At 48.9% G+C, this 15,308-nt stretch overlaps 1 protein-coding gene across 7 annotated transcripts in view; it reads right to left on the bottom strand.

Annotated features, from left to right (window-relative positions):
* Positions 1-9,936, bottom strand: part of SYT7 (synaptotagmin 7) — a 219,506-nt gene extending 209,570 nt beyond the window's left edge. Inside the window, exon 1 of one of the 7 annotated variants that reach the window (XM_053396921.1) lies at positions 9,395-9,936. In XM_053396921.1, the coding sequence (XP_053252896.1) occupies positions 9,395-9,422 (28 nt within the window). In that variant the 5' untranslated portion in view covers positions 9,423-9,936. The remainder of the gene's footprint in view (positions 1-9,394) is intronic. The other 6 variants (XM_053396912.1, XM_053396930.1, XM_053396937.1 and 3 more) reach the window with 6 other exon arrangements.
* Positions 9,937-15,308: the final 5,372 nt, after the last annotated feature.

The following is a 15,308-nucleotide window of genomic DNA, read 5'->3' as shown; positions in this document are numbered from 1 at the left end:
GGAGCTTCCTCCCCCTGTGTGTGGCCAGGTAGATGGGCATGACCCTAGCTGACCGGATAAAAAGGACTGGTCACGCAACCATCTCTCTCTTCGACTCTTACTCTGTTACTCTTACTCTTGGACTCTCCTGACTCTTAGCCAGCACATGGCTACACCTTCAGATAGGATGGAGCACACAGGAAGGAAGTCTGAGATGTAGCTCAGACTCCTTTTCACTGTAACCACAAGATAAAGCCTGCCTTCAGATTACTGCTGTGAATGGAATGCGAGTAAAACTTTATTCTTACTTTTAAAGAAGACTGTGTTGTGTTATTGTTATTTTAAGAGGGAAATAAAGGGCAAACTTATCAGGAACAATCCAGACTGGACAAGCCAGACCGGATTGCTTAATTAAAGGATTCTAATGAATCATCAACTTGCTTCCAATAAGTTGCAAAGGGAATGGACCCTGCTGTTTACTCATTAGTGTGAGTGAGGAGGGATAATATTCTTTCCTACCTTCCTTAACATTCCCACATTCTCACCTATGGCCTCCTCACCATGTTTGTAGCCATTCATATATGGGGACTATAGATTCCTAGCACATGTCTTAAACTGACCCCACCATCCTTATCCTAAGACCTTAAGGAAGGAGCCCTGCTGGATCTGAACAGCAGCTCATGGAGTCCAGCATCTTCTTTCCCCAACAATGGCCAGGCATCTCTCACTAGCAGGGAGAACGTGGAGATTTCATGTTAGTTTGTTTTTTAACGTGGGGGGGGGAGTAGATGTTCACAAAACTGGTCATTCGCCTTCTAGATGCGAAGCTTAGCACTTATGCTCTTCCACTTTCCCATAGCTTGCTGCTTTTAAAACACAATCCCTAGAGGGCAACTTTCTTGCCTGCATTTATACCAACCCACCAAAAAAACCCAACAACCCTCTTTTGCTGTTAAATACATCGTAAGATATCGTAGCCGAACCCCTTGGGGCCTGAGGGGTGGCAGCAATATTATCAGCATCTGTCTTCCTTTCTTTGGTCGCTTTGCCTCTCTTAGCAGCTTGAGCGCCAGGTGGGATGAGGCCGTGGGAGCTTCGTCCTGCGGCTCCGTCCTCGAGTTTAAATTTGTCAGGCTGACCTCACCTGCTGCACGGGCTGGAGAGGGGGCGAATGGGCGGGGAGCCACGCCGCGAGAGCTATTCCGGGAGACAGTGAGCACCTGACAGCAGCAGCAGCATCGGAGGAATTTTACAGCCAGTGGGTGGGATCTAGACGAGGGACGAGAAGGGGAAAGGCGGCAATCTCCGTGATGCAACAGTTCCACCCAGGAATATCCGGGTGCAGGCGAGGGGCCTCCTCCTGCCCGGCTCCAGGCAAAAGGATTCCTGCCTGCAAATGTCTTTTTCTCTTGCTTCGGTTAGTTCAGAGAAGGGGGGGGGGAGATCGAGCCCAGACCGAACGTGGTGATAAGGCGGCGATCAATGGGGCGGAGCAAGGCGTTGAGTTTAGCAGCCAGGAATTAGAAAGCGGGGAGTAACAATAGCAAGGGGGCGTAGCGGGAGAGCGAGATCTGAGGTCCGCCATCACCAGCTCTACATAACAGCACGAAAAAGATCCGGATTTAACTAGGAAGCGGAGGGAGGGAGGGTGTAGCAAAAGGCGGCGAGGGCTTTTAGCGCTGGGGTCCCTCGGAAGCCAGTTTTGAGCAACCGTGTTTGTGCGTCCACACGCGCGCTGGGGGGGGGGAAGTCTATGCGCCGCCGCTGCTAAGAGAGCACGTTGGCCGCGGCTGCTGGGAGCGGCAGAGGGCGTGTCGCTCGGCAAGGCAAAAAGAGGGCCGATCATTCCGCGCCTGCACCGCAGGCTCCGCCCCCGCCCCGGGTAATTTTGCCCACGAGTGGAGCAGCGCCACCGGGAGAGGGAGCGTGTGCCGCGCAAGCCCAGCAGCGGCTCTCTCTCTTTCTGCAACCCTTTGGATATTGTTTCATCTTATGTTAACCAGCCCAACTCCGAGCCTTCAGGCGTCGCCTTCCTCCCCAGCCTCTCGCTCCGGAGTCCCCCGACACTTGCTCATCAAGAACTCGTGCCTTTTCTTCAACCCGGAGACCGAGAGGAAAAGAGGCGCACATCCTGAAGGCGCCGCCGTGCTCATTTATTTCTCTCCTCTTGAGGAGGCATTGCTCTTCGGCTGCCGAGCGAGGGCTTCTCAGACAACTCTTGAGGCCGCGAAGGGCGAGCAAGCAGAGCGAGAGGGCAGAGCCCAGAGGCTCGCGAGGAACCGCCAGGCTCTCTGGGCACACGGGGCTTTGCCACATGGGGAACAGAGTCTGACTCTTCCCTTCCTGGAGCCCATCAGCAATCCCATGAAATAGCAGGAGGGTGGCCTTGGCAAGGAATGGCCACAGACTCTCTTAGCCCGGTAGTAAAAGGAAGTTCACTGAACTGAAAGCAAAAGAGGGGTGAAAGAGTGGGGGTCTCTCTTCCCCTTGGAGGTAGGAGCCTCAGACTCCCATTGCCTGCACCTTTGATCAGGCATACCACAAGATGCCATTTTGCAGTCGTTTTTTCCTCCCTCATCATTTTCTGCAGCTAGCGCAACAATGAGGCCCATCACACACTGTCCTAAAAATAATAATAATACAGTGGTACCTCTGGTTACATACTTAATTCGTTCTGGAGGTCCGTTCTTAATCTGAAACTGTTCTTGACCTGAGGTACCACTTTAGCTAATGGCTTCCTGCTGCTGCTGCGCCACCGCCGCGCAATTTCTGTTCTCATCCTGAAGCAAAGTTCTTAACCTGAGGTACTATTTCTGGGTTAGCAGAGTCTGTAACCTGAAGTGTATGTAATCCGAGGTACCACTGTAGCTGATATTCGCTCAATCTGCCACAGGCCTGTCCCTCTTCTAAGAGTGTGTGTTGTGCAGTGCGAGCCCACTTCTTATTCAGCCTTAATACACACACCTCTGTCCCTGCAGCCTCAAGATCCATGAAGACATTGCCTGCCCTTTAACCACATTTTTGTCCACACAATCAGGGCAGTTCAGTGATGAATACAGAAAACACTTCTGTAATTTGCCACATACTGCATACAACTACTTGGGAAGTTGGTCATTAGTGTCACCCTGCTTAGCAGAGAAGTGTTTGACCAGGCTTTGGCACTTGATAAAAGATTATGGGGAAGTCAGGAGTGATCAATTTCCCCTCACTTCTCTGTAGGGTAGCACAAAGGACTGAAAAACCAAAGTGGTTACACACCCAACATGGGAAGTTACTATTTGAAAACGCATAATCTGCCTTCCGCTGGGAAGTGGCTTTTATTTCAAGCCTTTCTAATAAGTGCTGCTCTTGCAGAGCAGTGTTTTCAATTGCATGGAAGAAGTTCTCATTCAATGTGAGTAAGTCTATAATAAACAGTAATCATAACTTTGGGGGCAATAGCTAACTGCTTTTTTGGAGCCTGCATAACCCAGTGGTGAAGGCAAACCAGTCATCTAAACCTGTTGTCTCCAGCCCACTTTGCAACTTGGCATGGCCATGTTGAAACCACTTTAGAAAGCAGGCAATGGTTTGCCTAATGGCAACTTGTGTTCAGATGTCTCCTTCCCTGCTTTTCTTGTTCTCCAAAAAGGTCCTTTAGGGATAGCCCTTCTTGATTCAATCACACAGCATATCTGAAAAGCTTCTTTACACTCTAGCCTTTACCTCTCGTTTAACTTCATCCTTCCCCTTACTGCTGGTATCTGTGTCAAACTTTGGTTTTCTCTTTAATCATAATTAACAATGCATCACACAGCAAAGTGCCTTTTATCCAGGGGAGACCTAATCAGTTTATAAACCACACAGGCACCAAAGTGACACCATTTGAAGCAGAAGCCTTGTGAACAATGTTAAATCATGCCACTACCATCTTCACTTTTTCTAACCATTTGTTTTGTGGGGTCTCAGAAACTGAAAGAGGGGTTTTAACTAAATGTGGTATGTGCTTCAAGTTCCCACTCTCCACATTTTAACACTTTCTCCACACACACACACACACACACACACACACACACACACAGGCCTTTTTCTTCATGCGTGTTAATCTCCTTTTAGCTCTACCCCGTTTTATGCTTTCTTTGAATGGTGCTTCCTAGCTGTCTCCTTTCATAACCATTGAGAAACAACTCCTCCTTTAAAATCCTTTCTAAATCACACTACTTTCACATCTTTTTCTGAACTATCATAGACCCACTTTCTTGCTGCCCACAAGTAAGTTAGTTGTTGTTTTGTTGATATAGTGCAGGTGTGGGGAACCTGTGACCCCTCAAATTAGAACGTCCACCATCCAGGAATATTAGCTATGTTGGCTGAGGCTGATGGGAGTTGGAGTCAAACTGTTTCCGAAGAGCCACAGGGTTAGCAAACTCCTGCTGCAACAGCACTTCACTCAAGCCCTCCACCCCCTTTTGAGGAGGAATTGTATCATCATTTTGTTTCACATTGAATCTTTACAGACTGAAGATTCAAATTCTTTCAGAGCCAGAATCTTATTTGTTGCTTTTCAGAACACACCACAGCATAGTAATCTGGAACTCTCATGCTGCATATGCCACATGGACCATATTTCTCTAGGCAAATGCTTATCCTGCTCTCCTGTACAGTGATACCTCAGGTTAAGAACTATTCGTTCTGGAGATCTGTTCTTAACCTGAAACTGTTCTTAACCTGAGGTACAACTTTAGCTAATGGGGCCTCCCGCTGCCACCACGCCGCCAGAGCACAATTTCTGTTCTCATCGTGATGCAAAGTTCTTAACCCAAGGTACTATTTCTGGGTTAGCAGAGTCTGTAACCTGAAGCGTCTGTAACCCGAGGTACCACTGTATACACCAATTACCTTGTATTTCCTCCAAAGACCAGTTGGGGGTCTCACTGCATAGGACTGGTCAGCCTAGAGGCTTCTGATTTAGCCATTATTATTGACAGGATGTTTCAGATGATTCCTTTTATTCAGATCATATCATGCATACAGTCTTGTAGCATGCTTGTGAAGACAGTTTGATCTTAATTTTCACCCACTTCCACTGTGACCCCTAAGCATACCTAGGAGGACATTCCTAAGCAATAAGCATGCTTAGGACTAAAGTGCCATTTCACATAGAGAAAGCTCTGGAAATTCACAAATAGCCACAAGGATGTAGCAAAGAATGATCACATTGGGAATGTTTGCACAACATAGTCATGGAATACAGCAAAATGCACAAAGAGTGATGATGCTCTGGAGTTTAAGCACAGGAACCTGCCTCATCCAGTCAGACCAGTAGTCCATCTAGCTCAGTCTACACTAACTGGCAGCAGCTCACCCGGGTTTCAAGCAGAAGACATTTCCAGCTTTACCTACAGATGCTGTGGGTTGAACCCAAGACCTTCTGCATGCAAAGCAGATGCTCTACCCCTGAGCTGCAGTCCTGCCCCACAGAGTAGGACCCCTCAATAGTCCCAATTAGGTCTGATGAATATCCTGGCATGAAGGGTGCTTTTATGGCACTCCTTTAAAACTAAGTGCAGGAACACTTAGGATAGTGTTATTACTTAGCCAATAGGAGGTGCAGAAGATTCTGGAGGTGTGCCAGATTGTGGGGGGGGGTTGCATTCATCTGTTGCTGCTCTATTAGTAGGATGCTGGTAGAGGAAAGGAAGACGTGCGTCAATGAGATGTGGTGGGGAAGTCACAGAAACTGCTAACATAAAGCCTTTTTAAAAAAATTGGGTAAGTGTATGTCAGTTAGGATGTAGAAGTGATCTCAGCTTTCAAAAGCAGCATATGTGTTGACAACCAAATGCTGAGGACGAACAAACGTAATGCACGCAAGCCTCCCTGGAGGTACCTGGCTGGCTGCTGTGAGTAGATGGAATGCTGAGAACTGCGTTATGGGCTTAACCCAACACAGCAATTCCTTTGCCAGGCCTCACGTCTGGTCAATGTCTTGACTCTTAATAAGTAATAACTGCCCATGCATTTCAACCAAGGTCATAAAAGAAGAGAGAGGGACCAAACAGCCATGCTAAGATATTATTGTACGGTGCTTGTTGGTGCTGTGGAATAGCTACGGGAGTGTCCTCCCTTTGTAAGTGGTCATTGGTGGGGGCAGGGTAAGGGCAAACTCTCATTAATGCAGCTGGGTTCAAAAAAGATCACAGAAATGCAAGTAGAGTGGAATGAGACAGTTCATCATTTGATGCTAATGATGGGGCTAAACAGAAAGAAAGTGGACAGGTGTGGAGCAATGAAAGTCTGGAATAGTGCTGGAGTGTGACTTTATCAGAGCACAAAACTTTCCCAATCCACATAATAGAGCTGACCTTTATCATTTATTTATCATTTATTATTACATTTATATCTTGCCCTTCCTGCTAGGAGCTCAAGAAAGTGTACACGATTCCCCCCTGCTCCCCAGTTTTATCCTCACAGCAACCCCATAATGGTTGGTCAGGCTGAAAGAGTGTGACTGGCCAAGAGTCACTCTGTAAAGTTCATGGTGTGAGAGATAATTTGAACCAAGGTCTTACCAGTGCTCTAACCACTACATCACACTGCCTCTGTAATAAAGTATCTACTCAGCAAGAATTTAAGTGCTATGATCAGCAGTAATGGGAGTATCTCAGCAAAGAAACATGAACAGGAGTAGCAGCTTGATATACATCTCTGCTTCATATACTGTAGATTACAGTACAGCTGTGAAAAATAAACTATTGACAATAGGATGGTGAATGTGAAAAATATTCTGATGGTACTGTTCTTTAGCGGACTTTCTTGAAGCACTGTGCGCAGTCTTGGCTTTTCTATTTTCTAATGCGAGAGGAAAGTGGATTTAGAGGCCTACGAAAGCTGAGCTGAAAATAATACAGCTGTTTGGAATGGAGGATTGCATGCGTTAATGGCATTAACAGTGAATGCGGTAGAGGATGGATGCCATGTGTTCTTCCTACCTACACTTGTACAAAAGTGAAAGAAATAAGACAGCAACCTTGAAAATACTAAGAGAGAGAGAACATTACAAATGCAGTACTGTACAATTAGCTCCTGGTAATGTTTGTCACAGGATATCACTAAGGCTCACCGTTGAATATAACTTTTAAATTAGAGCATAAGAGGAGCATTGTGGGCTCATCTAGCCCAGCAATGTTTTCCAACAGAGATCAGAGATGGGGAACCTTTGCCCACCCCCCACCCCCAGTGTTGCTGGGCTACAGTTCCCATCATCCCTGACCATTGGCCATGCTGGCTGGGGTTGATGGCAGTTGGAGTCCAACAATATCAGGAGGGCCACAGGTTCCCCATCCGAGTTGGATACTTCTGGGAAACTTATAAACCGCATGATCAACATCCCTCCCATTTGTCCCAACCACCTGGTATTCAGAGGTGTACTCCCCTGGCAAAGGGCATTCCACCTATAGCTGTTGGCAACCTATTATTGCATCTGCATCCTACCTTTTCTCTGACGTGCCAAGAAGGCGGCATATCTGGCTCACCCTCCACCTCCATTGTTTCCCCACCTGTGAGGCAGAGTAGACAGATTGGCCCAAGATTGGCACAGCAAGTGAGCTCTGTGGGTGGCAGGTAGGGGTTGAACCAGGGTCCCCTAGACCCAGTCTCACAATCTACCTACTATATCATGCAGGAATATCTGTCCACCTGAGCGTATCAGATACACAGGCTTCGGCCACTACACTGAGGAGGTGAGAAATAAGCTTCTTTTTAGTCACAGTGAAATCACGTGAGATCCTCTGGAGAAGTAGATTCTGGCCACACTGTGGGAGACTTCCATTAAATTGAATGGGACAATAAATGCTGCTTTCACAAGTTAAATTAGGTTTCTTGCTTGCTCGCATAAACCTTAGGCTTCTGCTAGATATGTAAGTGGTTGCTTGACACTTTCTCAGAAATCAGGCCAATGCATTAACATGATCATACAGGCTTAGGAAGGGGAAGAAAATAACTATTCCAGGTCCGGCATCTTCCTGGATCCTAATAAATCATCGCTTGATCTAGCACCGAGGCTCTGAAGGCAATGCCACATCCACAAGGAGCTTGTTCAAGGCTGTCACTTAAAGGCAAGACACACACCCTCCCCATACACATGAACTGCAGTTTTTCTCTACACACAAGGCAACAGAGAAAGTGTAGGCTTTCCACAGTCTTGATGCCACATGTCCCTGCGGGATTGTATCATCTATTGTGAGTACAGGGCCAGAAGCTGATTTGGTAGCAATTCCAGAATATAAAATGCGAGAGATATATATATATGGTATGTGCTGCGCGCATTTGTGCATACTGTGCTCATGAAAGCTACCTGTTTACCGCGTCGGATCAGCAAAACAAACCACCCCGGCTACATTCCCTCCAGAAAAGCAAGTGTTCACGGACGACAGCAAACGTATTGATGGAAGCAAGGAGCTGCCCCTGCCGGCCAGAGAAGCCCGCGCGTGTGTCTGGGAGGCAGGCGAGCCTCCTCTCATCCCGCCCGGCCGGGAAGCCGGTGGGCCGCGGTTTCGGTCAGGTTGCAGCGCTTTCTCTTGCAGGAACAGCAGGTGCCTCGTCGGTCGCGGCGGCTCCGAGGGGCAGCGGCTCGTGACTCATGGCGAAGAAGAGAAGCGGTGACCCGAGAGTGACTTTTGGGGGAGAACTAGAGGCAACTGGGAAACTCCGCGAAGTCCAAGGAAGCCCGGAAGAAGGGAGCAAGAGGCGGAGGGGAGCAGGAATTAAGTTGTGGGGTGGGGGGCGGAGAGGGAAAGGCGCAAGGCGTGGAAGGAAAGCGAGCGGAGAGCGGGGGCAGCTTCGGCCAAGCTCAGCCTTCGAGAGTCCCACCTCGAATCCCCCTCCCGCTCCCCTCAGGCGCCGCCAGTCCCCGGAAGCGACGCCAGCCGTGGGGCGGGTTCCTCCTCCCCTTCGGGTGCCCGAAGAGCAGGAGGCGACCTCGGGGTTCTCACGAGAAGTTCCCCTCAAGGCTGCGCCCGCCAAAAAGCCCCGCTGCGCCCTGTCAGTCCCCGCGCAGCCTCCCTCGGACCAGAGACCTCGCCGCCTCAGGACTCGCTTCCCGCCACCGCCCTCCGGAGCTGCTAACACGTTCCTGCCCCCCCCCGCTTTGCCTCCTTGCGAGGTGCCGACCCCCCTCCCCCCGTTTCCCCGCCCAATCAGCCGCGGGCATTCTTCGCTTTCCTTTCTCCTCCTCCTCCTCCTCCTTCAGGTGCGCGGAGCAGCGCCGCGACCTCCGCCTCTTTCACACACAGAGACACATAGGCGCTCACACAAAGACGGCGGTTCTGCCCACTCGCAACCCGGAGCAAGCGCTCGGCGCTGCCTGCACAAGGCGGGCGGCGATCCTCTTTGCCCCGACCGACGTGCGAGGGAGAGGGGGCTCCTCCGCGCTTACCTTTGGCCGCCTCAGGGTCTAGGTACATCTTCTCCGCGGCGCGTCAGCCCCGCGGGCTCCTCCTGACAAAGTAAATCCCTCCGGGGCCGGTGGGTGTGAGAGATGGGGCGGGGATGGCTGCCTGGCTTGTAAGTCCCAGATCGTGCGAGGGCGACGGGGCTGCTGCTGCTGCTGCTGCTGCTGCTTCCTCCTCGCTCACTGCCCAGCTCCGACTCGCCTCCCCGGAGCAAAGACCATCAGACGCTGCAAGGAGGCGGCGGAGGGAAGAAGCCACAGGCTGCTGGCGGCCCAAGAGTGACCTCCACAAACAGGTTGGAGTCCCAGGCGACGGGCGGCGAAAGAGCGGGAGCCGCCGGCATGAGGAGAGCAGGCGAATGAATGGAGCGAGGGAGGGAGGCGCCTTAGTGGCAGGGGCTCGCCCTCCCGCTCCTGGGCTCGCGGACTGATTCTCGTCCACACAGGAACATGCCAAGCCTCCGGAGCCCTTCCCCTCCCCTCGATGTGTGTGTGGTGTGTGTGCGCGCGCGCTCTCCGTCTCGCGCGCGCCACGAGCCTGCGAGGCTGATTGCGCGCGCGTCTTGCGCTCGCCTCCCCTCAACTCGCGTCCACTTGCTGCTTGCTGCTGGTGGGAGAGGGAATTGCAAGGCGGGCGGCTGGCAAGGCGCAGCGCGGAGCAGCGGCAAGCCACAGCAAGCGGCACGAGAGACGGATGCTCCTTTCGATTGCGTGCGCGTCCTCAGCGGATGCCGTCGTGCTCCCTGCTCACCCGATGGCACACACGAAAAGCACTTCGATTAAAAGAAGGAAAGAGAAAGAGTTGGGGGGGATTGTTTCTGCTGCTACACTGGAAGGGGGGCTGGGTGAGGGTGTTCTGTAAACCAATAGCATGCTAAATGCGCCTCGGAGCAGGTGTTCTGCACGCATACACGCCTCCAGCAAAGAAAAGGGCGGGAGCTTCCTCGGAAGCGAGAGTGGGGTGACTCGACTGCGCTAGGAAACGTGGCTCGGGGAGAGTCCGGCCCAACAGGGGTGGTAGAATCCAGGTCTGATCCTTCTCCAAAACGTCTCGATAGTCCATTTCTGGAGGAGTTGACACCAAAATTGGGTCGCATCCTGTCCAGAAAAAGCTGCTCCAGGAAGCGGTAAGATCCACTTTCTCCTGTGGTCCACGCCACACACACAGTGGCCGACCTTCAAAGATAGTTGTGATCAAGTTTCATCCACACACACACCCCGACACATGCCTAGTTCTCTGCGCACCCAGAACATGTTGCTCCCCGGGAGGTTTGAGTTTCCCTTTCACGACCTAACCTAGGGTGGATCCACTCCTGTGGACGTGGATTCCCGATCGAGCCTCCTTCCTTCCCCTGCGCTTAAGCGGCTGAGCGAGCGCGCTGGAAACGCGATCTCTCTTTTGAGCCGATAATCTGCTCCAGTGCGCACGCAGCTCCAGTTCAGGGTTTGTTTTTGTTTTATTCTTCTAGTAAATTAAGAGAAAGCATCGTCTCCCAGACTTCATAATAATAAGAGCAGGTTTCCTTGGCTGGCGGAATCTCAGTCAAGACCAGGACTGGATTTTCGCGCCTTGATGTGGATGGATGAATTCTAGTGCTCTCTGTTGGGTTAGCATTGAACACAGTGTCACCATTCCTAGAGCAAAGAAACACGCACGCGGCTTCCTCTCTCTTTTACTGCTGGTTTGACATTCGCCAAAGGCATTTCGAGTGGGGTGGATGGGGGTGGGGAACAAAGGGTCAAAACCAAAAGGAAACCCAATCTGCAGGCCCTACATCCTATACAAAGTTAAAAGTACAATGCATGAGAGCCGACAGAGCAGAGAAGGCGGCCTTGAGGACTGGGGGTAAAGGTAAAGGTAAAGGGACCCCTGACCATTAGGTCCAGTCATGACCGACTCTTGGGTTGCGGAGCTCATCTCGCTTTATTGGCCGAGGGAGCCGACGTTTGTCCGCAGACAGCTTCCGGGTCATGTGGCCAGCATGACTAAGCGAACCAGAGCAGCGCACGGAAACACCGTTTACCTTCCCGCCGGAAGGTAATCTACTTGCACTTTGATGTGCTTTCGAACTGCTAGGTTGGCAGGAGCAGGGACCGAGCAACGGGAGCTCACCCTGTCGTGGGGATTCGAACTGCCGACCTTCTGATTGGGAAGTCCTAGGCCACCCGCGTCCCTTGAGGACTGGGGACTTACCCACATATTCCCTTGGTACTTCTGTTTCAATCCTATTCTGACCTTTTTGTTTGGAAGTAAGTCCTCTTATTTCAATTTGGCTGAGGTTGCAAACTTTTATCTCTAACCTTTTGAACCTTGGTTCACATTTCAAGTATCCTTGGACGTTTAGTGCTCGGTTCACATGCCAGCTTATGCCACGGAAAACTCACCTGGTGGCCTTAAACAAGACACTGTTTGTCAGTCGTAGCCCCACCAATGCTGCCAGCCTGAGACTGGGATAACAATACTGATTACTTGTCAGAGTGAGCAAAAGAGCACTGAAATAATGTATGTGAACTTGTGATTTGAGCACTGTGTAAACAGTAATTAATAATAATCACATGAGTCACAGTCAGCTCCACATCCTGCAATCAGTCACTGTTTAGCCATCCATGCTTTTCATAGGAAAGGTTTTGTGTTAAAAAGAGGTGTACATAATGTTTTTACCATCCAGGACTAGAATTTCCCCTGGGGAACTGGATATTATTATATCTCAGTGGCCAAATACTGGTGGTGGGCATGCCCAGTATCTGAAATAAACAGGGCTACCACTCCCTTTCCCCCCATTCTCTCACTCTTTCTTCTTCCCTGCCTGGTGAGCTGTTCAGGGTGGGACAGATAACTCTTCAGTTATCCTTGATATTTCCACTTCCTCCATTGCTCTATCCACTTTGGTTGTCATCCCCATCCCCCCAATTTCCCACCCTTTCCTCTCCTCCTCCCACTCCAGACTCCCCTCCACAGGGATGAAATTGGGCCAAAAGCTACATGATGCAGAGCAGATGGTCTTCAAAAGTTTCCTCCTCCTGAACAACTTGAAAATTGCTGAGGGTCTTGGCAGACCACTTAATGATTTTTTTCTGCCTGTTGTCGCAATTATAATGCACCTGTGCTGGATGCTGGATGATGTTAATTGTATTTTAATTGCTTCTTTTATTTCTTATACATATTGTATTTTATTGTTTTACATTTTGAACTCCATAGAGCAGCTGGGATGTGCCATCTCCTGCCTTCAACCAAAAATCCACTGACACATCGTGGACCACCTGCATGAAGCTCACAGGCCACTGGTCATCCACAGTCTGGTAACTCCTACTCTAGAAAGAAGTATATCGTGTCTTTCTTTGGCCATTTCCCCACCCACCCTCCACTGCTGGAGCCGTTTTATGAAACACAGACACATCCACTGAATTTGCTCTACTACAAACACCTAATTCAGGACCAGTATTATCCTAATTTCTTTTCACTTTACCATGACATCTTTTTGTCCCTGGAACCTGGCTACTTCCCCTCACTACTCGTTTTATTTCTGACCACACTGCATCAAATTTATGATGGTTTGTGGGCAAGTATGGGTGCAAATGCACAAATTATTTTCATAGGGAAACCATTAGTTATGTGGTTCCGGGAGGTGAAAGCCCTGTGTACCAAGAAACAGCACAGGAGGCAGTGAAAGACATAGTTAAAATGAGATCTGACAAGACTGAATGGACCCTTGGGCTGCAATTCTGCACACAGTCGATCTGTTTAAAGTCAATGCAAGCTACTGAAGTCAATGCAAGTTAAGGAACCTGTATGTAGGACTGTATGTATGTAGCCCAGTCCTGCGTATATTTACTCAAAAATCAGTACCTCTTATCTCCATAGGCTGAGGCTGTGTACACATTACCGTGTACTCTGACTCCAGCGTTCTCCTGCTGCTGGTGTTTGAAGCCGAGCACACATGACGTTAGCCACATTTCATATCTATCATATAGTTTATTTAGAAATACTCCTGTTTGACATGCTTTCCTTCAAACCAGCTTCTACCCGACTTGAAAATGGAAGCTGCAGTTACGCTGAGGTGTGTACATTTCAGGCAATTGTTGCACATGTGTAGATGATAGCTTCAGTGAATTGGAATTTAATGCAGGGAAACAAATCAGGCGATGGTGAAGGCATCTCTGCCCCCTCTCTGCTTTGTACAGAAATGTAAGAATGCAGCTTAAAACATGGGGTGCATGAGATGCACTTACTGTGTTTCAAACCACTTATGTGTACATAGCTTTATAGCCCAATTCTGTGCACATTAACTGCAAGGGAAACCCATTAAAGTCAGTAGGGACTTTCTCCCAAGTAAGTATGTGTCTTTTTCAAGCTGGAGCCTAACCCCACTAGACATGCTCAATCCTCATTGAGCTCCCCTTAGTTTTGTTTCCATACATATTTGTACCTCTGCACATTTTAAGGTTTGCCCAAGCCTGCTAATATCTCCCTTCTTGTGGGGGGTAATGCTGTGTTGGTTGCATAAGGATCCACAATCAGAGAATGAGGTTGGGTTTTTTTAATTAGCACTACATAGGATTTCCATGACAGATAAATGTGAAATATAGTGTTTTTTCTTTCAGGTCCTAAAAGCTGCACGTTGTATATTTGGTTCTTCTAGATCAGTGGTGGGCCAAAAGTAGATTGGCAATGACCTCTGACTCCCAACAGCTAAATAATTGCAACAAAATGACACATATTCCAAAAAATTTACTGCTGAAATGAAGAAAGCTGAGGGGGACGGGGAACAGAAGTGGATTTCTGTGTGACAGAGTAAGGTAGCTGGTCCTCTGGAAGTTGCAGCCAAGGCACTGTCTAACTAACCAGCTCTCTGACTAGCCAAATCCATAAAGGTTGTTGCAAGGATACAGTGAGATAAATGGTCAAGTATATTGCACACCCCAAAATGGCTTAGTGAGCATTCATTCCGATTTGCAAGGAGGTTAGGCAGTGCTGCATCAAGCGTTACACTACACTTTACAGTGAATTTTCCCATAACTTTCCTTACCACAAAAAGTCTATACACGGTGGCAGGGGGCAAAGTGTGTTTACTGCACACGAGCACCAAACACATTTTAATCCATCCCCAAATAGCAGCAGCCTAGAAGCTCACATTGTCGGGGGGTGAGGGGAGTTAAATGATAGAAAGTGGACTAGGATGGACTGAGATATGCTCTTTTCTTAGAAGTAAACATACACACTGTAGAGGTCTTTCTTTCATCTTGTGTTTCCAGTCTGCTTTGGAACAAGCATTTGGTGCCCTTTCTGCAGATATTTTATTTTTGTGCTGGCTTGAAACCAGATGATCTGCCTTCCTTCCTCAAATAGGTTTGCCATATGCCAATAAATGGGTGGCAGGCAGGAAGGACTGGAGCAGGCTAGGTTCTGCTACACACAGCAGGTGCCCAAACATGCGCACACAGAGCATTTAATATAACACGAGTTGTTAAACACTGGGCTGGAGTTTCAGCAAACTCAGTATTTTTCAGGAACAACGTATAAACATTTCCAGCAAGTGCACTTAATAGAAGTTTGTTTGCCAATTGATCTTACTTGCTTCCCTGGGGCTATGAGAAAACAGTCTTGTTTAAATGGGGAAGGCAAATGAATAGCTTGCCCAGTCTTTACCCTCCATGTGGTGCCTGCTCACATAGCTGGTGCATGAGTCTTTTTTGTGGGAACCTTTCATTAAACTATTGGTAAGAAAATCAGTGCGCCATTCTTTTCACCTCATTTTATAAACTGGCTTCACTCCCACACATCTTGCAACAGCCAAATTATACTACATTTCACCCCAGACTCTCCACACAGCTCTTCCGAAATACGCATAATTTCCGCTGCTTTGCAACCCATAACATCATTTTCACCATCCAATGTCAT

This window comes from Podarcis raffonei, chromosome 1, assembly GCF_027172205.1.
Source record: "Podarcis raffonei isolate rPodRaf1 chromosome 1, rPodRaf1.pri, whole genome shotgun sequence".
Taxonomy (NCBI): Eukaryota; Metazoa; Chordata; class Lepidosauria; order Squamata; family Lacertidae; genus Podarcis; species Podarcis raffonei.
This window is presented reverse-complemented; position numbering and strand designations above follow the sequence as displayed.